This window comes from Tetrao urogallus (assembly GCF_951394365.1).
Source record: "Tetrao urogallus genome assembly, chromosome: 21".
NCBI classification, from domain to species: Eukaryota; Metazoa; Chordata; class Aves; order Galliformes; family Phasianidae; genus Tetrao; species Tetrao urogallus.
In genome coordinates, this window is record NC_136834.1 from 3,056,002 (window position 1) to 3,079,897 (window position 23,896).

At 47.1% G+C, this 23,896-nt stretch overlaps 1 protein-coding gene across 1 annotated transcript in view; it reads left to right on the plus strand.

Moving 5' to 3' along the window:
- CASZ1 (castor zinc finger 1) overlaps positions 1-23,896 on the plus strand; it is a gene marked incomplete at both ends in the record, with an annotated part of 70,879 nt that overhangs the window by 39,474 nt on the left and 7,509 nt on the right. Inside the window, 12 exons of the mRNA XM_079545644.1 lie at positions 1,228-1,318; positions 3,281-3,445; positions 5,907-6,079; positions 6,823-7,691; positions 9,027-9,168; positions 10,365-10,428; positions 12,918-13,078; positions 16,251-16,373; positions 18,036-18,371; positions 19,482-19,680; positions 20,191-20,362; positions 23,243-23,391. Coding sequence (XP_079401770.1) covers positions 1,228-1,318; positions 3,281-3,445; positions 5,907-6,079; positions 6,823-7,691; positions 9,027-9,168; positions 10,365-10,428; positions 12,918-13,078; positions 16,251-16,373; positions 18,036-18,371; positions 19,482-19,680; positions 20,191-20,362; positions 23,243-23,391 — 2,644 coding nt within the window. The remainder of the gene's footprint in view (positions 1-1,227; positions 1,319-3,280; positions 3,446-5,906; positions 6,080-6,822; positions 7,692-9,026; positions 9,169-10,364; positions 10,429-12,917; positions 13,079-16,250; positions 16,374-18,035; positions 18,372-19,481; positions 19,681-20,190; positions 20,363-23,242; positions 23,392-23,896) is intronic.

Consider the following 23,896-nt stretch of genomic DNA (forward strand, 5'->3'; position numbering starts at 1 on the left):
TCTCCTGCTGCTGCCCCTTCCTCTGCTGCCCCAGGACACCCTCACTCCTCCTTTTTTCCCCTTTCCCTGTTGCCCTTCCTTGTTTCTTTCTGATGCCCTTTATCATCTGTACTCCCGGTGCGTTTAGCATGAAGTGACGGGAGGAACCTTTGAGCAGATGGCACTTTATCTCTGAATGTTTCCCCTCTGAGTCCCCTTCCCTCCCCGCTTTTCCCTTTCAAGCTCTTCAGCTCCTCCGGTTTCCCCAGGTATACGCACTGAAGATCTCCGCACGGATCAGCCTGGCACCACAGCATCCTCCTTTGCCAATCACTGCTCTGTCTGTCAGCACACTCAGTGCACTGTCCATTTGTCTGCAGCTACCATGTGGCGTCGCTGCCTTTTTTCTCACCCTTTATGTCAGGAATTATACAGATTTGCTGCATGGAAGGCAGCATGGAGTGGGTGCCCTGCTCCTAACTGCTCTTAAAGGGCAAGCTGAAAATCCTACGCCTTTGCCTTGTGCTGGTTAGCTGTGAGCAAATGCATCCACATGGAAAATAACCATCAGCAGTGCATAGGAAGAAGCTGTACACAGGGTAGAGGTGACTGCCTGCAGTGCTTCACTGTTCTCTCGTCCCTCCTCTCTTCCTTTGCTCTCTCCATCATACTCAGTTGCCATATGATCTTGCCACGGTGTTGCATTGCCTTCGTGGCTTCCCCTCCATTCTGCAGGTTGCAGCCTCCTCTGTAGCGTGACACCAAATGGAGACATAACTTGCACTAATGAATTTCTGAGCTTTCTGTGATCCTGGTAGACATGTGTGACCGATGTTCATTTGTTTCCTTGTGGTGTGGGAGGTTTCTGAAACTCACTGCTGAGCTATCCAAACTCACTAATGAGAATTCCAGAATTGTGTGATATTTAATTCCTTTCTTACTTTTCCACAAGTAAGCAACTTTGAGGTAATAGAGGTGAATTTCAAAGAAAAAACGTATGCAGATTCAGGAGGTAAAAGCCCGGAAGGATCTTTCTCAGGAAACACCTGTTTAAATAGAGACAAATAAGAAAAGAAAGGTGGGAAGGGTCACTGTCCTCAGAGGTGATAAAGCAGGTGGGTTTGGGTGCCCTGGCCACATGGGATGAAGGCAGGAGTGGGACTCACTCTGTTTATACCTTGCTCACAGACACTGCTCTCAGGACACCGTTTCATTCTCTGTTCTCCTGTCCTCCTCTCGTGCGCACAGGTTTTCTGGCAGCCAGCACTGTGGACACATACACTGTGCATACCAGTACCGAGAACATTACCACTGCCTTGACCCAGAGTGCAACTACCAGGTAAAGGAAGGGGTATCACAGCACAGCCACCAGGTGGGAAGGGTCCTGCCTAGGGGAGGTGCATGTCCTGTGTGCTGTCCTCCCTCATGTCATCACTCTTCTGCTCTAAAAAGAGGGCAAGATACATTTTGAATTTGCTAGAGTATCGATCAGCTCAAGCCAGTGGGAACTACTCCAGATTTACACCAGTGAAAGCAGGAGGATAACTTCTGCCTTGGTACAGATGGTGGCTGAAAGCAGGGCGTGCTGTTCTGTTAGCCTCCTGCTGCCCAAGTGAGGCTGCAGTGGCAGTAGCTGCAACAAAACACCCAATAAGACCAGCAGCAGGCCGGCATCTGTGGGGAGAGCTGGGGGCAGGAGCATGTCCGATGCTGTAATTGCTGGGAGATCTGCCAGGGCAGCAACGTCAAAGCAAGCTGCATCACGTGCTGAGTGTTTACCCTCTTCCCAGGTCTGTGAGCTTGACTCTGCCATTTCTGTGGTCAGGCTGAGAGTGTGTAAGAGGGAATCCCAGAGTTCACCTCTGCTGTGCATGAGACACAACTTCTGCCCTACCCGGGAGACCTTCTGGTCTCATGGGAGTGAGAGCCTGACCACAGCACGAGAGCTGATCTGGCTCTGCTGAGTTTGCCTGTGGGTTTCTATTGATCAGAGGAGGGTTTTTTCTGGGATGCACACAGTGGTCCTCCTAGCCTGGCACTCAGTAATTGAGATGAGTCTGTCCCAGCTGTGACACAGATATCTGTGCACCAGGAAAGAGAAACATAAAGAATGGAAAGACAGAAAAACCTATTATTGTGATTGGTCTCATGATTATTTCCTAAAGAGTCTGGGAGCTGCTTGCAAAGGAGCTGTCTGGTCTCGCAGGGAATAAGGATTTAGGCTGCTTTTTAAAATGCAAATTATTTTATGGCTGAGATATATTTTATAATAAGTAACGCTCTGTAATAAGTGGGCACAAATTAACGATGATTGGCAATAGCAATCCTGTATGTACACCCAGGGAAATCATACCTCCGGCCTCCAAGGGATTCCTGTTGAAATCTGTATCCATCTATTCTCATGCCAATACCAGCGAGATTGATCAGGATTGATATTATAGAAGGAGAGAGTAGAAGCGATAATCATTTGTTTCCTGTGAGGGAGACTAGAAAAGTTGTTAAACATTAGAATGCAGGGCTTTTCAATTACTCCTCAAAATAAATGGATATTGATTTCTTTTAAAAAATCAGATTTACTTTCCCACCTTCTCTGTTAAATATTGATGTCTGTGGGAAATAGAAATGAAAAGCTTCATTTTAAAGGCACTTATCCTGCTCTGAGAGCGGGCTATCCCCTCATTACTTCAGACAGGTAGAGGATGGGAGGGATCTTCTGGTCATCCACATCTGGCTCTGAGCTCTGCTACCAGCATATCTGTCACCAGAAGAAAATTCTGTGTTCTCATTTTCCTAAAACAGCCATCCCACCTTGTAGGGGTGGCAAACAACCGACACCAGGAAGATGCTGTAAGAGACTGTTTTTCCCAGTTTCTACTCTGACATGAATGTGGCAGCCAGTCTCACTAACCACTGCAGTGAGGCATCTGGGAGCTTGGATGTCTCTCTTGCAGGCGGTGTAGTTTGCTGGCTTGCTTTCTAACTATAGCAGTCCTCGAGATAGTAGCAGCTAAAATTATGTTAGAAGAATTGCGGTCTTAAAGCTGCAGGGAGCATATTCTGAACATCACCCCAGTGTCATGTTTATGATGTTTAAAGGTTTTCATGTGCATACGCTTTCCCTTTATTGAGAAAACATGGACACACAGTTGGTCTCTACTTTGGCTCTCTTGGGACGACTGCTGCTGAGCTTTAGACTGCTGGTACCAAAGTTTATGAACAACAACAACAAGCCCTGCTCCCAGGATTACTCACCCACTCCCTTCACGTGTGTCTCACTCTGTCTGTCTCTGTATCTCTCCAGAGATTCACTAGTAAACAGGATGTGATTCGGCATTACAACATGCACAAGAAACGTGATAATTCCCTCCAGCACGGCTTCATGCGCTTCAGCCCCTTGGATGACTGCAGTGTGTACTACCACGGCTGCCACCTGAATGGGAAAAGCACACACTACCACTGCATGCAGGTAACGGCCGGACCGGGGACGGAGTGGTAGCATACGAGATGAGTGGAGCTGTGTCCTTGCTGGGGTGGACTGAGGGACATCTTCACATCTGACAGCCCAGCCCGTCTTTGCCAGAGAGCAGAGGAGCCCTAATTTCACTGCTCCGAGCTCCTGTTTGCTTCTGATCCAGGCTCTTCTCCAAAGAGACTGTTCCTTGACCTCCCTGCCGAGTGCTGGGCAGGCTGAAGGGTTTTCTGGGTGTGGAAGCCCCGTGCATGCAGTGAGGCAAAGCAGGGCTCAAGGTTGTCTTGGACTTCACTGGTTCAAGACAGTCCCTTCTCTGAGACTCAGGGACCTCTTTTGACACCACTGTGCTGCTGCTACCAAACTGATCTGGTGCTCCCCTGAAATCAGGCTTTTCTGTGGAACATCTGCCCTTTAACACTGGCTTCATTTCCTCCATAATCAATTTCTAAAGTAATTAGATTTTTATGTCACGTATCTAGACTTGACACTCCTGGTTCCCCATCTCCTCTGCCAATGGAACTGGAGATAAATGTCTGTACTGTCAGCTGGGAGCTTTGACTCAGGAGCCAACAGCAGTGTTCCCAGACCTGGGGCTGCTGCCCACGTGTGACCGTGACCCCTCTGCTGTTTTTCTGACATGGACACACCAAATTATTCAGGTCTTCTCCTGATTGTGCCTCAGATTAGAGGGTTTGATACCTGTTTGTTTCATTAAAATTGTGGCCTGAATCATGTGCTGTCCTACCAAACAGAATAATCAAGCAGCCCTTGGTGAAAGCTTTTGTGACCCATGTCTCCCTTCCAGCTCAATCCTAACAGTTTAAGACCACAGTTAAAGTCACAAGGCCCTAATCACATGCTTAAATGCTTTGCTGGGATAGACTTAAGCATATGTTTGACTTGAAGTCAGGTAAGCTTTCTGAAGTCAATGGGGCTTAAGCACATACTTAAACGTTAGGCATGCACTCAAGTACTGTCCTGAATAGGGGCTGCTTGAAGCACGTGCTTACAGGCTTTTGATAAATGGGGAACTTGGTGTGACTTTCTCTTGAGGACATTTTCTGTTATTCTTCCGTAATATTCATCACTCATTTTCTTCAATTGACCAGGATGAGACTTGTTTAATTTTCTGGAGTACAAGGAACGTTTCACAGCTTTAAGTCACTCTGAGTTTGAATAGAGACCCTCTTTTACACAACTATATATGGGTAATTCCACGCCGTGCCCACTGTCTTCCAGTGAAACAATGCCCATGTAAGCAGTGCCTTACAGGAAAGGTGTCTGAACATAAACCCTCAATTAAAGAAAATATTGCTTAAATGGCAGGATTTGTGCCATCCATCTCGTGGGGTTTTTTTTCTTTATGTCCATAATTGGTGTGGATAAAATTCAGTTAGTTGTTTATATAAACTGACATTTTTTTAGGCTTTAGCACCAAGAGCTGCATTGCAAATTATTCCTAAGGAGGTTTTTGTTTAATTCTTTTTTTTAATGCCGTGCAGGGTCTGTCTTTTTTCAAGGTGTCAGTGCAGAGAGAGAGAGGCTCTTTTATATTGGAAATAGCTGGAGATCCTTTTTTTCCTGGGTATTTGTCATGGGTTTTGTTATTGCCTGTTTGAATCAACCTGGGCTGAACTGAGAGGTGGTGTTTTCGTTCTCTTCACTTCTGAGATGGTGCAGGCATTGGCACACGTTGTGCTGGAGAAGAAAAGGGAAAAAAAAAAATCCTCCCTCAGCAGGGCTGAGGACGTTTTCAGATTCCAGTGTTTTTTTACTCAATATGGCAAAGTTGCCCGCTTTACCCAGCGGAAGGCAGGTTTTCAGCATTCCGTCCTCGTCACACCATTCCCATTTGCTGCCCGAGTTTAAAATTGTAGATGCAGTAGTCTTGAACAGGCAGCAGGGAAAAGCAGCCACCGGTTTGCTAAGATCGGCTGAACGTAGGGTTTGTGCTTCGCTCAGACAAAACCCTTGTGTTGCAAGCTCAAAAGATTGGCCTCGTGTTGCACCACTCTGCCTTTTTCTGAGAAAGGAAGGAGGAAAATAACTCACTCCCAGGCGATTTCAGTTTCTTCTAATAGATACAAGTCCTACTCCACTCTGTGTCACTCCAAGATGACAAAAAGTAATGGTATCTGTCAGTCTTCTGAAGAGTGGGAACCCTGCTTGCTTTCTCCCCAAGCAGGCACAGTTATCTGTAGCTGGGCTTCTATCCCTTTGCATCCTTCTGTTTTTTTTCCATTTCGTACCCTGGGAGTTCTGTTTTTGTTCGTGACAATGCTTCAGTCTTTAGATGGGGAATTAAAGTGATGACTTAATGCTCCTAGGAGAAATGCCCAAATGGAACTGTTAAATGTACGTGTGCTGCTCATCTGTTTATTATTGCTGATGTTAATAAGATCATGGTGGGACGTTAGAACACTGTGCTGACGACTGCCTGTTTTGCCTGGGCTAGGTGGGCTGTAACAAGGTCTATACGAGCACATCTGACGTGATGACCCATGAGAATTTTCACAAGAAGAACACGCAGCTCATCAACGACGGGTTTCAGCGGTTCCGCGCCACGGAGGACTGTGGCACTGTGGAATGCCAGTTCTACGGGCAGAAAACCACTCATTTTCACTGCAGGTGAGAGCTGGGAACGGCAGGGATCCTGCCTCTGAGATGGAGGCAGATGGATGTTTGCCTCCTTCTGCCAAGTCAGGAATATCAGGAGAGTACACAGGGACTGACTCTTCCCTGGTGTGGCCTTCTCAGTGCTGCCCTTGAGAGGGCTCACGCTCCAGGGCAGATGTGATTGCCTGGATCTTAGCACAGAACACAGGTGGCTTGTCTGTGGTGATCTGAGGAAAGAAAGAAAAGACATCTAGGAATCATTTGGGAAGGAGATCACAGTGCTCAGTTCGTGCCAGAGTTCAACTCAGGGGGACACTAATATACTGCTAATGGCACTTTCATGCTAGAGTTCTCTCCAGCCAGCTCATCCCTTTCAGAGCCAGACTCTACCTTCTGTACACAAACGCTCTTCTATTGATTTCTCATGTTCTCAGGAAGAGTGGAAAAACGTAGTTGGTACCTTAGTTCTCTTTAGCCTCTGTTTCGGTTGGCACTTGCAGTGCTGGGCGCATCCCCACGCTATCCTGGCTGTTCCTCAGAATGGGGATGGCTGCCAAGCTGTCTCACACAGCAGCACTTTTTGCTTGACTTGGTGTTGCAGGTTGACTTACATAAAACTGTTCAGCCCCTCTGTAGCCAGGGCCACTGCCTCATACTGCCTGCAGTCCTTGTCCCAGAGGGTGGCATGTGACAGCAGTTGCACTGTGCTCCTGGCCCACACGGCAACCACTCTCTCCTCCTCGATGCCCTTGCAGGCGACCTGGGTGCACCTTCACCTTCAAGAACAAGTGTGACATTGAGAAGCACAAGAGCTACCACATCAAAGATGATGCCTATGCCAAGGATGGCTTCAAGAAGTTCTACAAGTATGAGGAATGCAAGTATGAGGGCTGTGTCTACAGCAAGGCCACCAACCACTTTCACTGCATAAGGGCAGGCTGTGGCTTCACCTTTACCTCCACCAGCCAGATGACCTCCCACAAACGCAAGCATGAGCGCCGGCACATCCGCAGCTCAGGAGTGCTGGGCCTGCCTGCCTCTCTCCTAGGACCCAAGGATAACGAGCAAGAGGAGTCCAGTAATGACGACCTTATTGACTTCTCTGCAATGAGCTCAAAGAACTCCAGCCTGAGTGCCTCTCCCACCAGTCAGCAGTCTTCCGTTTCTCTCATAGTCCCAGCTGCACCCTCCTCTGCTGCTGAGCTTGCTTCCTCACAGGTCAGCAAGCCTGCCAACAGCATGACACCAGCCACCAAGATCTCCGGCCTGCTCTCCCAGGCTCTTCCCAGCAATATTCCCTTGGCTCTGGCGCTCTCCAACTCAGCACTTCCTGGAGCGGCTGGATCCTTCTTCCCCATCATCCCCAGCCGGGTCTCCACACCGCTTCCTGCCAGCTCCGCTAACCTGATGACTGCTGGTTCATCTGGCGCCAATCCAACATCATCTGCTCCCACAGATTCCTCATCCCAGGCCATCTCAGGATCCGGTGAGCCTTCGGCTACTTCTTCTCCAGCTCCAGTGGCATCCATAATGGAAAGGATCTCTGCTAGCAAGGGGTTAATCTCCCCGATGATGGCCAGGCTGGCAGCGGCTGCACTTAAGCCCTCTGTGGCACTCGAAGCAGGTGAGTTGCCATCATCGGTTGTCCTAGCAGTGGGAGGAACAAGCGTGCCTGATGATCCGGAGAGGAGAGAATGAGGGGCCCCCCGGGAGTGGGAAGGGAGTAATAAAGGAGCAGCTCTGGGAGAAGAAATTCTGTCGTGTGCAGATGACCCCTGAATGGCAGCTAACCCTTGGAGGAAGGGAACCCTCCGAGGCAGTCTTGGCATGGCTTCCCATGGAGCCTGGCTATCTGCATGGCCGAGTGAACGGGGCGTGCTGCCGCCTAGGCCGAGGCCTGGGGGCTCCCAGCAGAGCACCAGGTGCCCCCCATGGCCTCCTGCTGACCACGATCAGCAGTGTGGGTTTGGGGGGCTCTGCCTGGCAGCACCCAGCATGGCGCTGCCCCCTGGGCCTGAGCTGGGCTCTGTCAGCACCGCTCCTGAGCGTGGGACGAGGCGCTCTGCTGAAAGGGGAGGGGATCTGCGCCACGCTTTTGAAATTATGATTTGAAAAATTGTTTCCTAAAGCAGAGAAAGGTCATGGAGGGAACTGTTTTCCTTTATTTTTTAATAAAATGCCACTTGCTGGCTGAGAAGCGGCTTGCCGTCAGCTGTACTGCCGGAGGGCAAATTAATATTTTAGTCACTTGGGGATTGTGGAAGAAAGCTCCGCAGACATGTTCCTGTCAGCAACTTTTTTTCCCTCCTTTTTTCTTTGCTCCTCTCCTTAATTTTTTTCCCTTGAATTTGTTCTCCGGTTCTTCCTCCTTTCTTTGTATCTGCATTTCCGTGCCACAGGCATGGCACCGTGCCCCCCGGTCCCCCAGCTGTGGGTCGGGCCGTGCCCAGTGGCCGCCCGGCGGGCAGATGCTCCTGCTGGGAGGCACGATGGCGCCCGGCCGTCGCTACGGCAACGCTGGGACTGGGGCCGGGGCCGGGGCCTGGCCGGCAGTCGAAAGCTGCCACATTGCCTCAGCATTAACGGAGTCTTTAATAAACGCTTAAGAGGCAGCCCCGCAAATTAGTTATGACAGTTTGTGCAGAGAATCAGGTCTCCCCCACGCTCCTTCCGCCCTTCTCCTTTAAAGGGCCCATAGCCTGGACAACTTTGACATAATTTTGCAATAATTATCACTTGAAGAATTTCCACACTGGAGTGGACGTCAGAACCTATCATGTCAGCTCGGCAATAAACGCTGACCAGCAATCCCGGCACTTCCCTCCCCCCACTCTTTTTTCTGTGCTTTTTCCATTTGTGCAGTTCTGATAGCGATCCAACTTTTTTATTTGCTGCCCATCTCAGGCCTGCTTCTTCCATTTCCACTTTTCCCTTCAATCTCGATGTCTCTCTCGAGCAGGAAATGGACAAGCAGCAGCTCCCGGGCGGTTCAACCCAGTCCAGGTGAAGCAAGAGCCAGCGGAGGCCATGGGATCATCCTCTGCCAGTGGGCAGGAGTCCTTGCAGGAGCACAGCTTGGACCTGAGTGTCAAGGACCACGGGTGAGTGACGTGCAGAGGCAGCGCACTTAGTTCTCTGCAGCACCAAGCTCTGAGAATTTGCTGTACCTGTAGCCCAAGGGGACGCAACGCTTTGCAGTGGTCAGGCTGCACAGCAGCTTAGTTAGACACCCAACCTGGAGGCAGGGAGGCTCGCTGTGCTGCCCCTCAGGCGTGTGTTCCCCACCTGGTTCTTGGGGCTCATGAGCGCTGTATGACAAAAGCTTCACCTCGTGTGTTCCTCTCAGAAAAACCACTGACAAAGCCGTTCTTTTACTTACTGAGATCTGCATGCCCGTGGGCTGAAGGCTGCTTCTGCACACACGTTGCAGGAACTTCTGCACCAGTGTAGCAGGGCAGTGAATTGGGTCTGCAATTGGGACTGTCCCAATTAGGTACACAGAACAAACCGGTGAACTGTGCTAACCCACAGCTGTGTGTTTTGCCTCTCAAAGACTCAGTCCAAAACCTCAGAATAGGAGAGCTTGGGGATTGCCCTGTGTTGGCACAGGGCCTGCAGCAAAGTGGCATCCATCATCCCTGGAGGTGTTCAAGAACTGCAGATGTGGCACTGTAGGACAGGGTCAGTGGGCTTGGTGGGGATGGGTTCACTGTTGGACTCGGTGATCCTAGTGGTCTTTTCCAACCTTAACGGATAACCAAGCCTGCTCCACTTTGACCCTTGATGTGTTTCTTCCATTACTGTACTTAAGCAAACCTCAAATAAGGACCCAAGCAATTGCAGTCAGCTGCAACTACTCCTGGTTTCTTATCAAATGCCAGGATTGCCTTTCTGCATGTGCAGCTGTGGCTGTAAGATGTGGGGCCTTCCTTGTTCTGCTGTTGCAGAGGGGCTGTGCCTCTGGCAGTGTGAGTCCTTGGTCAGCAGCCCCCCTAGTTCTATCAGGACAAAGGCTGTGAGTTAGCTGATAAAAAAAGGCGATGGTGTGGGGAACTGGGGGAAGAGGTCTGGGTTGTTTAATAGGTGAAAGAGCAATTCAGTAAACTTGGAACCTCTGGGTCTCCATCTTGGCTATCATGAGGAAGAGTTTGGCCTGCCTGAGGGAGGGTGGGCATCATTCTCTTCCTCTGGATGCAGCAGGTGAGGAGTGAGGCAGCTTGAAGGGAGGAGGATTGATCTCAGTGCTCACGGTCTCTGTGCACATCTTAACTAAACCCTGTTGGTTTGTGTGTTCCAGTAATGAATCAAATGGCCACACAGTCTCGGCAAATTCATCTCTTTTATCCTCGCTTATGAATAAGGTAAGAGCCATCCATCAAACGCCTTTCATTCCCCCCACCAAGAGAAATTAAAGCCGCGATGGCGGGGAGGGAGGGGGGAAGAGATGCGTTTGTTTTTTAATGTTTTGCCTCTAATAAGATGAGTTTGTACCATTTAAATTTTGAGACCATTTTTCATCGGGTATAATTTCAGAGCCACTGCTTACGAATTAATTTAATGAACTGGCTGAAGAAATATATTGCAGCCTCTGACACCTTTTTTTTCATCCTTTCTAGATGGAGGAGGGCTCTGAAAGATTTTTTTTTCCCATTTTTATTCCCAGAACCTGGCAACTTCTCTTGCTCTCTTTTTATAGTTACTCTTTTTTCTTTTTTTTTTTAACTTGAAAACATTTTCTTTCCATGGGGGAGGGGAGAATCGTTTGTTTTTATGGAAGAGAAGAAGAAAAAAATTACAAGTTTTGAGCTGGAATCATCAATTGCTGCCTTTCTGGTGTGAATAATGGGGTCCAGCAGAGCCCACTTTACCATGTTGTAGAATATTTATTTTAAATAATGCACGGTTTCTTTTTCCTTACTTTTTCCTTAAATTATACATCATCCCAAATATATATTTCCCTTTCACATGGTAAATTTTACTGTACAAAGATGAATTTTCCTGTTGTGTACAACTGCATTAGAGATCAGGGCCGCCTTTGAGCCTTGCCTTCCTATTCCACTGCGATAGGTTTTACAGGCATAGCAATTGCCATCCCCTTGGCTCTGGGCGCTGCGTGCATCGAGGCCATATAACCCTCAGGAGAGGGCAGAGTGACTTTGGTAGTCTCAGCTCCTTTCCTTCTTACTTCATCACATGTTTTCCCATGTTGTTTCATTCCTACCTTTACCTTTACACCACTTTTCCTTCGCCACTGGTTCTGTTATGTTGGATTTCTGGTGGTCCCTTTTAAACATGGTTTCCTTTCTGCGTGCCCTCCTTTCAGTGATTCCAAATATGCAGTTCTTTCTCTAGTGAATACATGTATTTAGTACATCTGCTGCTGGGGATCCTGAGCAAAGGGAGATATCTTCCAGAAGATATTTCACTTGAAATTCTGTGTTTAGAAATAAGCATTTGTTTGTGTCACAGGCCTGCACAGAGGTACGGCACAAAGGTTTGCAGCACAGCGTGAGGATTATTTATGTGGTGCAGAATAAGTGCAGCATAGGTACACAACACAGTTCTTGAGGTTTGTTCTTTTTTTTTAAGGTGGGAGTGGGATTAAAAGATGACATAAAGCAGCCACTGGTGACAAGGAGCCCGTTCCAAGCTGAGGGTTGCAGACCTAAGCTCTGTGTGCTCAGGAACACACCCTGCACAGTTTGGTAGAGGAAACCTTGCTTAATTGTCAAGGAAAAAAACAACAAAAAAAAAACGTTCACAGAAATTGAATGGCCAGCACCAAGGAAAAAAAGACAAGCTGAATACCTGCCTTCAGCCATAAAGAGCTGCAGTCTGCACAGAGCAGCAGGGGCTTTACCTTCAGGGGGCATTAAGGAGCCTCAAGCAGCCAGGGTTCCTGTAGCGTGCTGCAGTTTATTTAGGGGGGCTGTCAGGCTTAATTAACTGATATTTATAAAGGGCTTTGAGATCCTGAAGTGGGTGGAGTTCATAGTGCAAGTATTAGGTCTAATCCTGGATTTTATTCACACTGTGAATTTCAGTGTTGTTACTGGAGGTAATTGAGAGAGCAGCAAAGCAGGACCTGGCCTGGGGAACCGTGCATTCGCTAGGAAAGAACATTTTCTCTCCAGCACTCTGGAGTAAATGTCCTCCTTTCATCCCACACCTCCAAGGCTTCTCAGTGCAGAATCTGTTTGAAGCCTTCCACGCAGTGTTGTGGGTCTGTTCCTGTGCTGTGAGCGAGGCACGCTGAGCACAGAGTGAAACAAGTTCTTCAGTGAAATCAGTAAGAATTTGCTGAGGACTTTTATGGCCCAGAATTTTTTTCACAGTTGAGATTTAAAAAAAAAAAAAATTATTTTCTCCCACATAAATTCCTGATGGTCCCTTTCAATAAAGAGTCATCCTTGCAGCTAGGGTGAGGTGGTTCTGGGTGAACGAGAGCCTATCACTTCTACCTCTGCACCCAGAGCCCAGCATTTTGTAGGAGCTGTGTTGGGTTATTACTGATTCAGACTGCACCAGCATCTGTGCACCTTCTCCATACTCAAACAGGGCCTGTCTCCCTTCACCTCAGTTCTGCAGTGTGTGGCACAGATGCTTCATTTCTTCACACAGGAGACATGAATACCAGATGGGTGCCATGTACTTTGTGACAGCTGGGGGGAGGATGCCCAAGAGTGAAGTGTTCCTGAGCTGTGCTGATGAGTTGGGGCAGCGTGCGCAGACTTCTTGTCTTCTCTCTTTGAAGGCACAGCTTTCCATGGGTCTGTCCCAAAATTGTCCAGACCAGCAGTGTCCACAGCTGCAAGCTGGGTTTGATGCAGTGTGTGTGTTCTTGTTCCAGATGTCCAAGACCAGTGCCAGCCTTGGCAACCTGCTGAACATTAAGACAGAAGGAGATGGCAGCCAGGCTGTGGCTGGGGAGCCGACGCAGTACTTGGGCAAGGCAGTGAAGGCGCTTGTCCAGGAGAAGCTCTCTGAGCCGTGGAAGATGTACCTGCGCCGGTAAGGAGGGCATGGGACTGGGAACAGAGGAAAGGGAAATGATCTCCTTTGAAAGGTGTCTGGCTCATTAGTCCACGCTTGAATGCCGAGTTCTCAGACCTTCACTTAGCATTGTTTGCCGCAGCACCTCCTTAGCTCCTCTTCACTTTCCAGTTTGCAAGAGCTGGGCACCAACTGTAGTTTGCTTATACCTCCGGATCGCTGTTAGACCCCTTTTAGTTGTTAGGCATGGAGTATATAAGCCTTAAAATGCTGTGGAATTCCATCTGATCGTAGGAGTGGGGCAAAACAGGGAGTCCAAGAAGGTATGGGAACTGCATGGTTTGTGCTGTTTTTCTTGCAGACAACAAGGCTTGAAAGGAAAATGGAACAGATACAAAACTCACCCACACACGGACACAGGCACATACATGCCCAGACAGACACACGCTTTGAGCATACACAGATACACCCAGGCAGACACATATCTGTTGGTGCTCTGACACAGATAGTTGCCTACAAATGCCTGTGGACACTTTGAAAATCACAGACTTTGATGGAAAAGACTAGAAGGTCCTCTAGTCCATCTGCCCCTGGCCAATATGAGATCTTTCCCCGCAGTCCACTTGCAGACATTTTGTCCAGTCTCGTTTTAATTATGCCAAGCTGTTCTCTTGTTTCTGGGAGCATTATTCTACCATGTAATGCATTAGTCTGTCAGGATCTTTCTTCATGGTGTGCTGCCTGAATTTCCCTTTCCATGATTTTGTTGCAGTTCTAGTTATATCCCCTTGAACTACAGCGGATAATTCTTTGCCAGAATTGGAGTTCACCCCCTTCAGATAGTCACAGACTTTTAGCATATCATTTAATGAAGCTTTTACTTCCTTTAATCTGACTTTGTAAATTAGTCCCTTCAGCCTGCTGATCGTGTTGTTGCTGTTGTCATCGTTCTTGCTGTTCCCTCAGTGGGTGCAGAATTGGGCTGCCGCTCCTGTATCACCACAACAGACGTGTAACAAGCTTCCTGCCCCATACGTGCAGCTCAAAATTGTGCTGCCTTGTTTGCATCTATATTTCATTGTGTATATGTATCATGCTTACCACCAACTGCTAGACATGATTACTGGTAAGGTTGTTCTTATGAGTCCTCTATGTATAAAAACACTCTCCTCACCCCCCAGATGGATTAGCTGTTTTCTCCAAATATGACTGTCAGATTGGAACCTTCCTCCACGTCTTGCAAGGCTTCTCTGTGTTATTTCTCTCCTCCAGCACTGGTGTTGCCAACTCCTCCCAGTTTAGTATCTTCTGTGAATTTCATTAGCCGCTATTTACTCCTTCTCCTAGACTGCTAATGAAGATGTTAAATAAGCTCAGACCTAGCCAAAGTCATCCTTGCAGCATTCACAAGATGCCTCCTCCCAGCTCGGTACGGAGCTGTTTGTCATTAGCCTTTGTTTACGGTCCTTCAGCCAGTTCTCAATCCATGTGGTTGTTTTCCCATCCAAGCCAACTTGAATTAATTCTAAGCATATGCGAGACTGTATCAAAACGCTTTACTAAAATCCAAATATATTGCATCCCTTCATCCACTAATTTTGTAATTCTATCAAAAAAAGCAATTAAATTTGTCTAGTAAGATTTATTCTTTATAATCCCGATGCTGTTTATTGCTCGTGGTTCCTTTATCCTCTAGATGTTTAATGATTTTCTCCTCCCTCTTAATATTTGTTCCATTACTTTACTGGAAGGAGAAGTTAAGACTAGAGGTATGATAATTGCCAAAGATCACTTGTCTTTTCCTCTTTTCAAAGAATCAGTGCCTAGATTTGTTTGGTTGGTTTTTGGTTGTTTTTTTTTTCTCCGGTTTTCTAGTATCTCCTTCTCTATGGCTTAAAAAATAACAAATAGTAATGCAATCAGTTTGTGAGTTAATTTCCATTGCGCTTCAGGACATGCATCATCCAGGCTGGCTGATTTGTACATATTTATATTTTCCAACCAGTCTCTTTATCTGCTCTTCTAGGAGGTCTTCATTTCAGCCCTAATTGTCTGTCTTGTCTTTAGTTTCCTTGTCCAAAGCATATTTTATAAGGCGGCTGTTTTCGACTCATCACCTCCCTGGCATATTTATCAGGCTTTTTTTTTTTAAGTACAAAACCTCTCGACCTTGATAAAAGAAGCCCTTTAGCTTGCAGTAACTTGGTTTCTTATCTCTTCTCTTATCATACCTTTACTTTCCGCCATCTTCTCCCTGCGAGCCTTAACTGACTGCATGTGTTCTACATCCACTGGCCTTTTCATCTCCAGTACATGATTTTTTATTTCTTTTTTCTTCTTTCTCTACCTTCAGATTGTTAGGAGGTTCCCCCTGGGACCACGCAGGCTGCTGTTTGTTTCTTGCTTTCCTGCTCATCAGAGCAATTGTAGTCTGTTGTACCTTAATTATGCAAGATTCCCCTGTTAAGTTTCAGATCCTTCCTGCCAGCATTTTTCACTTGATTTCTCCATTCTGAAGTTTCCTGAAATCACATGTACTGTGCTGCTGCCATTAAGTTTGGAGAATCTCAGCAGTGATGAGCAGTGAAACCATTCTTGCTTGTTTTTCTCCTCTTGACCAGTTCCTCTGAGATGGCTTTAGATGATGTACTGTAGGTGTGTACTTAGGGACTCTACGATTCTCTCTGCATATTAGGCTGTAATTGCTGTGTAGGTGATGCTTTGTTTCTCCTGTTTCTCCTGTCTGTGTGATAGCCTATTGTTGCCAGTATGCATGTTGGGTGGGAGTGTTCTGGACCTAGATTCCCTTGCTCGATTCTGTTTGCTACTCCCAATAAATTCAGGCAGGTTTACTAACCTTTGATCTTCCCCTCTGCTCTGACTTGTGTACGCAGATGCTCAACAACACTGATGGTTTTTCATCTTTTTATCAGATTTGTTCTGTATTTTACTCTTACTGAAAGTGAATGCGAGTTCCTCAGTCAAAAGGACTCAATTGAGGAAAAGTTCTCTGTATTCAGATCTGTGCAACTGATCAGCAATGCCAGTCTGTGCAGGAGGGACAGTGACATGAGAAAACAGGATGCTATTAGAGTTGAGAAACAAAAAGAAACGTTTCTTCCATGTCTGTTCCAACACCGCTTCTCTCCTGGGGCCCTGTGTAAGATGCCTGTTTGTTTGCTTTGGCCAGGTTTGGAACCAAGGATTTCTGCGATGCGCAGTGCGACTTCCTGCACAAGGTGCACTTCCACTGCGTCGTGGAGGAGTGCGGTGCCCTCTTCAGCACTTTGGATGGAGCCATCAAGCACGCCAAGTGAGTAGGGGAGCTCCAGCTTTGGGAACCGCGCGGCGCAGGAGGGGAGGCCTCACTGAGAGCAGTCCTGCAGCAGCCATTTGGGCATCCCCTCGTTCCCTGTGTAAATGTGCTCAGCTAAAGTTTCTGCAGAACACTGTGTCCTCTTTGATTTTGTTTCACAATAAATGTGCTCTGTTTGTGTAGTGGAAATGCCAAGTCATGGCTTGCACCAGTGATTGAGCATCTGGTGGGAAGGCAGGGCTGACCCAAGGGAGCTCAGGTGCATGCAAATGCACTGAGTGACCAGAAGGGCTGGAGCCAGGATCCACCCCTTCCCAGCCCTCATTTTAAGGGCTGGCAGTGGAGGTGAGGGTATCTCACTGGAGATCCCTGCCTGCCTGAGGCCTTCTGAAGGTAAGCAAATTTTCTTCCTTTGTTTCTGCATCCATGGCTGCAGCACGTGGGTTTGTCCTCATTTGCTGAAGCCTCAGACTTTGCCACCTCACTATTATAGGTGTACTTTCCATCACGTTGTAGCGTTACAGCTTGTGACTGACATCTTGTGCAGCACTGGCAAGGTAGAGAATTGGACATTTGTGTTTTTCCATAGCCTACTTGATAGAGTGTTCAAGGAGATCCATATTTCTCAGCATACAAGTACACCAGATACAAAGAAAGTACAGAATGTGAGAGGGGAAAGGAGCCTGTAAACCCCAACTGTTGAGGCTGGATGCAGATGTGTTGTAGACCAGACAGCTTCCCTTCCATGCAGTATGGAAAGCATTTTATTTTTCCTGTCATGACAAATCTTTTTTAACAAGCCTCCTCTAACCCTTTATTCATGTGGCTTTAAGATGTTGGCACCATATAGGTAAGGCTCTTGAAAGGAAACAAAGCGTCCAGCTCGACAGCAACCTCCTGCTCACCTTGCAGTATTCTGTGTTGTAAACTCTTACATCATTTTGGAAAGCAGCAGACAGCCCAGGCGTTGGTAGCCAGAACTAGGTGTCATGGCCTGTCTTGTAACAGCAGCTGTGCAGCATGCTCAGCTCCAGGTGACTCCTGTGTGAAGAATGAAGATGAGATACGCTCCCATTGACACAGTGAGGAACTATCAGATGAAGGCTGGGATGCTGCAAATTTTCTGTAGAATTAATTTGTACTGGACATAATCTGTAGTTTAATCCCATGGCACGTTCCTTTTAAAGGCAAAGGAAGATTAGCCTGAGCAAAGAGTGAGTGTGGCCTTTGGCAGCTGGCCGCATGGCTGCGTCTGATGAGGTTTAGAGGGAAGGGGATGTGGTGAAGTTTAGGGTAGGAGGATCTGTCAGCACAGTTGGTCTCTGGAGTTGGATGCTTCCCTGTAGTTCACTGCTACAAATGACTGGCTTCTCACCAGCCATGGGAAGCAACCCTCAGTTGTACCGATCTTCTGGCTGCAGCCATTCTTGCGCTGCTCTGATTTTAACACATTATTACACCTTTCTGACTCCATCCCACCTAATGAATTCCCTTCTCCTCACAGATCTTCTCAGAGGGCCCTACAACTGTCCACAAAATGGACAGAGTCCCTTTTAGGGTTTCACTCAGCTAGTTTGCTTATAGACTGCAGCGGCGTTTTGCTGATATTTGTTATATGCAGTGTTTGATGTCATGTCAAATCGCACTGTCTCTTTGCAGTTTTCACTTCCGAACCGAGGGTGGGGCTGTGAAAAGTAACTCCGAGTCTCCCTTCTCAACTACTACTGACAGTAAGGCTTCACTGGGCCCTTCGTCACCATCTGCTACATCTGCCACCATGGCGAGTGCTCCAGCCCTGGACGTGCCCACCCCGAGCCCAGCAACTGTGCCCTCTGCCCCCACACTGCTAGCTTGGAAGCAGCTGGCTTCAACCATACCCCAAATGCCTCAGATTCCAGCATCAGTGCCTAACCTGGCAACCTCACCCTTGGCTACAACTTCCCTGGAGAACGCCAAGCCTCAGGTCAAACCCGGATTTCTCCAGTTCCAGGAGAAGTAAGTTGTTGGAGATGCTGCTTGCCCCCCTGTGTCCTCTCCAATTTTGCAGTCCCCTCTTTACTGCTCCTTGGAGTTATATTTTACATCTGCATTCACCCACTGAGGTGCCTTCTGTCCAATAGACAGTCTAGGCTTTATCTTGAAGAAAACTTGCTTCTATAAGCTCTAGAACATAGCCTCAACTATGCTAGGGGGAAAAAAGTACAGCAGGATTTTCCAGTACATCTGAGAGCACTTTTAGATAAGAGTTCAGAGGAGAAATAAACTTTCTGAACGTATCACTGGAGCCTTTTTTTTTTTATACCTCATGGGAGGTAAACAGAAATAAATGTTCTTTGCAGTATTTTTGATGCTAAAGGCAACAGAGGGGGGCATAGCATCTTTACAGCTGTAAGGTAACTAAAAGTACAGTGCTGTGATGATGGTTCTGTTTCTGGTATACAGATGAGCAGAAGTTAGGTGGTTTACAGAAGGCCTCAGAGTCTACAGTCAGGTTGGGCATTGCAGCTCAGTTGTTGAGGCTGATGGACTGTCACACGCTGGGCCATGCACTGACAGCCATCTGTCTGCTTCCAAGGAAGTGTATTAATTATTTTTCATATCTCTGAGTAAGTAACATTGGATACAGTGCTCAGCATCCAAGAGATCAGTGTTCAGCTACCTCCTATCTGACCTCTGTGTGCACAGTTCAAAAGCAGGGGGAGTCAGGAGCCAAAATCACTTTGGTGTTTAACAAGACTGCTGCAGATTTTGTCTAACTGGGGCAAGACCTGGCATTTACCAGTGTGATTACAAGGTGTCTGAATTACCACTGAGGATTGGATCTTGAAAGAAAGCTTTAAATTAGAATCGTGGCCCTCAGAAACTACAGATCCCACCATGCATTGCTGTATTTTAATAATCTTAATTAAGAAAGTGCACAGACTTGTTAGAGTTGCAGTAGTATTGCCAGCATCAATTTTATTAAAGAGAAAGGAGGCTATGGGAAATCTGTAGGCCATGTTTGGAACAGAGACTTCAGCTGGGCTCCCCTTGAATTAAATGTTGGCAAAGAAACAAATGTGTGAAATGAGTGAAGGTGATGATTGGGTTTTGGATGTATTCCAGTGATCCCTGCCTGGCAACGGACTGCAAGTATGCCAATAAATTCCACTTCCACTGTCTCTTTGGGAACTGCAAGTATGTGTGCAAAACCTCTGGCAAAGCAGAATCCCACTGCCTGGACCACATCAACCCCAACAATAATTTGGTGAATGTGCGAGACCAGTTTGCTTACTATTCTCTGCAGTGTCTCTGTCCAAACCAGGTAAGAGTGATTCAGAGTGTCCCATCCTGAGGATGTGTGCAGGAACAAGTAGGCAGTGCAACAGGAACTGAGGCCAAGGGTTTCATTCCTGGTCTGATGACAGATCCGTGGAAGAAGGATCTTAATTACCTGATCTACTGTCGGGTTTCCATTGAACAAGAAATCCCACTGCTTTTTATGTGTGACTTGGGTGGGCAAGGTAGCTCAGATGAGCTCAGAGATGCAGGATGATATGAAGTGAAGCTCTCTGACTACTGGGGAAACCCGCAAGTTAAGAGAAGTGATGGAATCTTGGCTGGGGTTTGGGATATTTCAGGGTAGAACAGTGCAGTGCAGAATACATGGCAGGGCACAAGTTTGCCTTGTGGCACATGGCAAATAAAGTGGACGTAATCCAGAGTATCAGCTCACACCTCTCTTCTCTCAGAGGGACAGCATTAGCAGCAGGCAAACGAGAGTGCATTTGTTTCACGTGTGCTTTAAGTAACCCACCTACTTGCTCTCTTGCAGCACTGTGAATTCAGGATGCGAGGGCATTACCACTGCCTTCGTCCTGGCTGCTACTTTGTGACTAACATCACCACCAAGCTGCCCTGGCACGTGAAGAAACATGAGAAGGCAGAGAGGAGGGCAGCCAATGGCTTCAAGTATTTCACCAAGCGAGAAGAATGTGGCAGATTAGGTGAGTTGTCTTCTTGCTCCCTCACCCTTTGCACGTCTTTCCTACGCCCAGGATAAGAATGGAATGAGTTAAAGCATATGAGTTAGACTAATTAAATTACTAAACGAGAAACAGATCAACCAGAAATCAGTTCCTGATCTCCCTGTGTTGAGGCATGAGGATTCCTATTTTCTCAAATAGATCAAAGATCTTATATGACTAGGAGCTGTAGTACAGAGGATTTTATGTACATACACACACACTTGTTTGGAGATACAGGTTCCCCTTTGTTCTTCCTTTTGATTTTAAAGGCCGTTTAAAAATATTTATTTTTCTTGTTCTTTGGGGGGAGACTTTGCAGTCTTTGGACCTACTGCTTGTCTTGGGCAGAGCTGAAGGATGCTCTTAGGAGTAAAAGCAGCATATGGGAAATGTCTGTTCTGATGAGACTCTCATGCAGAGTCCTGCTGTATCGACCTCTGGCTGTGGCCGTGCCTGACTCCACGCAGCTTCAGATGACTTTTGTTTTTCTGTTGCTGTTGCCAGGGCTGCGTCCTGAAAGCCAAAGGGTAAATAACCTGAGACAGAAGTACAGAGAAGGGCATGCAGTAAATTGCTCCTTTCTCCTGACCCTGTTCTGCACAGCTGTCTGTGAGCAGCAGAGCGAGCGCTGTGCCTTCATTGCAGCCCTGCACCAGCACGCAGCCAAAGGAAACCCTGCCGTGCACGCACCCTCACACCATGGCTTGCCCATTTGCCAAAACTATTAGCAGCACTATAGCAGTTATTAAATCTAAGAGCCTCTAGTGTAAAGCTGGTAAAACAAACGTGCAGCAACAGAAAGCAGAACACGTTCCCAGGGAGGTGTCCTCGAGCTGAAGCGCAGCGCTCTGTGCTGGAGGCAGTCCCTAGGGAAAGCTGCAGCTCAGCTCCATCCTCACCTCCCAGGACTCGCTCCGTTGCCTTTTGCCTTACTGTTATCACAAAGCCAATCTTCCTATTGGTCCTGGCTTAAGGCTGAATCATAGTGGGGTTTGGAATAACACGTCTGACCTTCTTGTCCATTCCTCCTGCCCGATGTTGTTCGTTCTTGAGCATTGCAGGGTAACAGCCACAGTAAGCAGAACCAAACAGCAGGAATTTGTACCCAAATGGCAACTTGTTTGTGGTAACTGGGGTAATGAGTGTCAACACTCCAGGGCCAGTACTCACCTCGGTCTCATTTACACATGTCACTGAATTCAGCAGTTGCTGTTATTTACTCAACTTTAGGCGTCTCAGGTGATAGAAGGGGTTAGACAAAGCAGGACAGTGATACATGACACCCAGCCTACACGGCTGCCTTGGCAACGGGCGAGCCTTCACCTGCCCTTTGCTGATACCGTTTCAATCCCACCAGCGCTGTTTGTTCTTCATCCTGAAGAACGGGACGTGATGGGGAGGACAAACGAGGTGGGGCTGTGGGGGAGTGGAATACCTAAACAAACACCAACTTGGCTTGCACATAAAACGCTGTCTGTGAGCTAAAGATGGGCTGGGTGATTCAGGAGCTGCTTGGCAGCGAGATGGCTATGGGCTGTGCCTGTGTCAGCAGTGTTTATTTTGGGGTCGGAGGGGTACACGCATCCACTGGGATGTACAAGTGCCTATAGCTTGGGCTTGCCGTGTATGAAGTGTATGTTTAGCCAGCTCTCTGCTTTGGCCTACGTAGAGACAGGGAGCGTGCTGGATGGGGTAGGTGGATGTGTTTGTGTGGGTGTAGATGAGCATACCAGCATGTAAACGCATGTCTGTTTTGCTGTGCAGCTCTCTGTTGTAGGTTAAGTATGCATACAGCAGGTGCAGAAGCACTGGCCTGCTTGAGGGGCTGTGAAAGTTGGTGAACACACACATATTAGATCAATAGATTAATATTATATGTTTTTGTGTATGTAAGTATAGGTGTATTTGTGTATACGTACAGAGAGAGTGAAAACTGTATATAGGGATGTAAGTAAAGGCAGTGGGTGTAGACAGATGAATACAGCTGGGGCTCTGTGCCTGTGTGTGCATAAGGTGATGTACAGGGGATGATGGAGAGCAGGCACAACCCGACTGTTGATGCTGCAGTAAAAACAGAGCAATAAGCCATTATTTGTCTGCTGCAGAATGCAGCTATTCAGGACAGTCTGTTAACAAGATACACAAACTCCCAGCATACGTGGCAGTTTCTGCAAGGAGCAGAATGTGTTATGGGTCCTTTCCAACTTGGGATATTCTATGATTCTGTGCAGTGTGGTGCACCACAGCTCTATAAATTGTTTAGTGGCCGCCCCTATTACACTGCTCATTTGGAGTGGCAGTAAGCACTTTCTAGCTTTTCTGTCTGACCAGGCAGTGTATGCTGTCCTGTCCTGGAGCTGGTGCTTCTAAGCTTCTAAGAGACTGTTCCTCTGTTCAGAGAGCATAGTTAAAGGGAGAAAAAGAACTTTTCCTTTCAAATCTACTTGTGAGCATATATTTTCAACTGTAAATGTGACAATACAGTCAAATGTCTTGGTTTTATTCCCTTTGGAAAAGAAAATGCACTGGCTAAGACTGGGGAGTATTGGACACTACTAAACATAATGGTTACTTTCCCTATAACAAAACAAAGAGGGATGGGACTGGTCTGCTGCTGGTCCCCTTCTTAAGTGTAACCCTCTTTTTCAGTTGCTGAGCAGGCAAAAAGGAAAACAAAAAACAACAAACCTGCTATTTTCATTCATGACTGCTCCTGAAGAGCCCATGGCCACTGATAATCTCAATCCAACAGAAATCCCTGTAACAGCAGTCTTGTCCTGGCTCCAGACCATCTTCCTTATGGTCTGTCATCTTCTTGGTACCTTTCATGTACTACATATGTAGGCTCTGTGTCTGCAGGTTGCAAATACAACCAGGTGAACAGCCACTTCCACTGTATTCGAGAAGGCTGCCAGTTCTCCTTCCTGCTGAAGCACCAAATGACATCCCATGCCAGAAAGCACATGAGAAGGATGCTGGGGAAGAATTTTGATCGTGTTCCTACTCAGGTGAGTCACTGGTCTTGTTTTTTGTTGTTTTTTACATTGTAGGTCTGACTGTAGTGATAGAACCATTGATTACTTGCTGCAGAACTGCATTAATTCCAAGGCACTCATAGCCAGTCTTAAGGATACGTGTCTGTACTGAGGAGCACACCTGGGAAGCATGAGTTCACCTAAGCTAGCTTTGGCTGTTTTGACTTCTGTAATCTGAGGAGAGATGATAAAGCGTAGACATCAAAGCATTACTTAATCTAAACAGCCTTTCCTTGTGAGTACTACAGAGAAACATTTCAAAGGATAACATTGAAATATTCATATTTACAACTTGCACTCCTTCCCTGCTCTCTTCAGTATACACCAATTGGCTTATTAAAATTGAAGTGCTTAGGATGTGGAAGAATTGAACACACTGGTTAAAGCAAACATTTCCTGTTGCACATAAAGAATTATTTGCTGCTTCTACCTCAGCTGGGAGGAATACCAGTGTCAACATTTCTCTGCTGACTGGGAG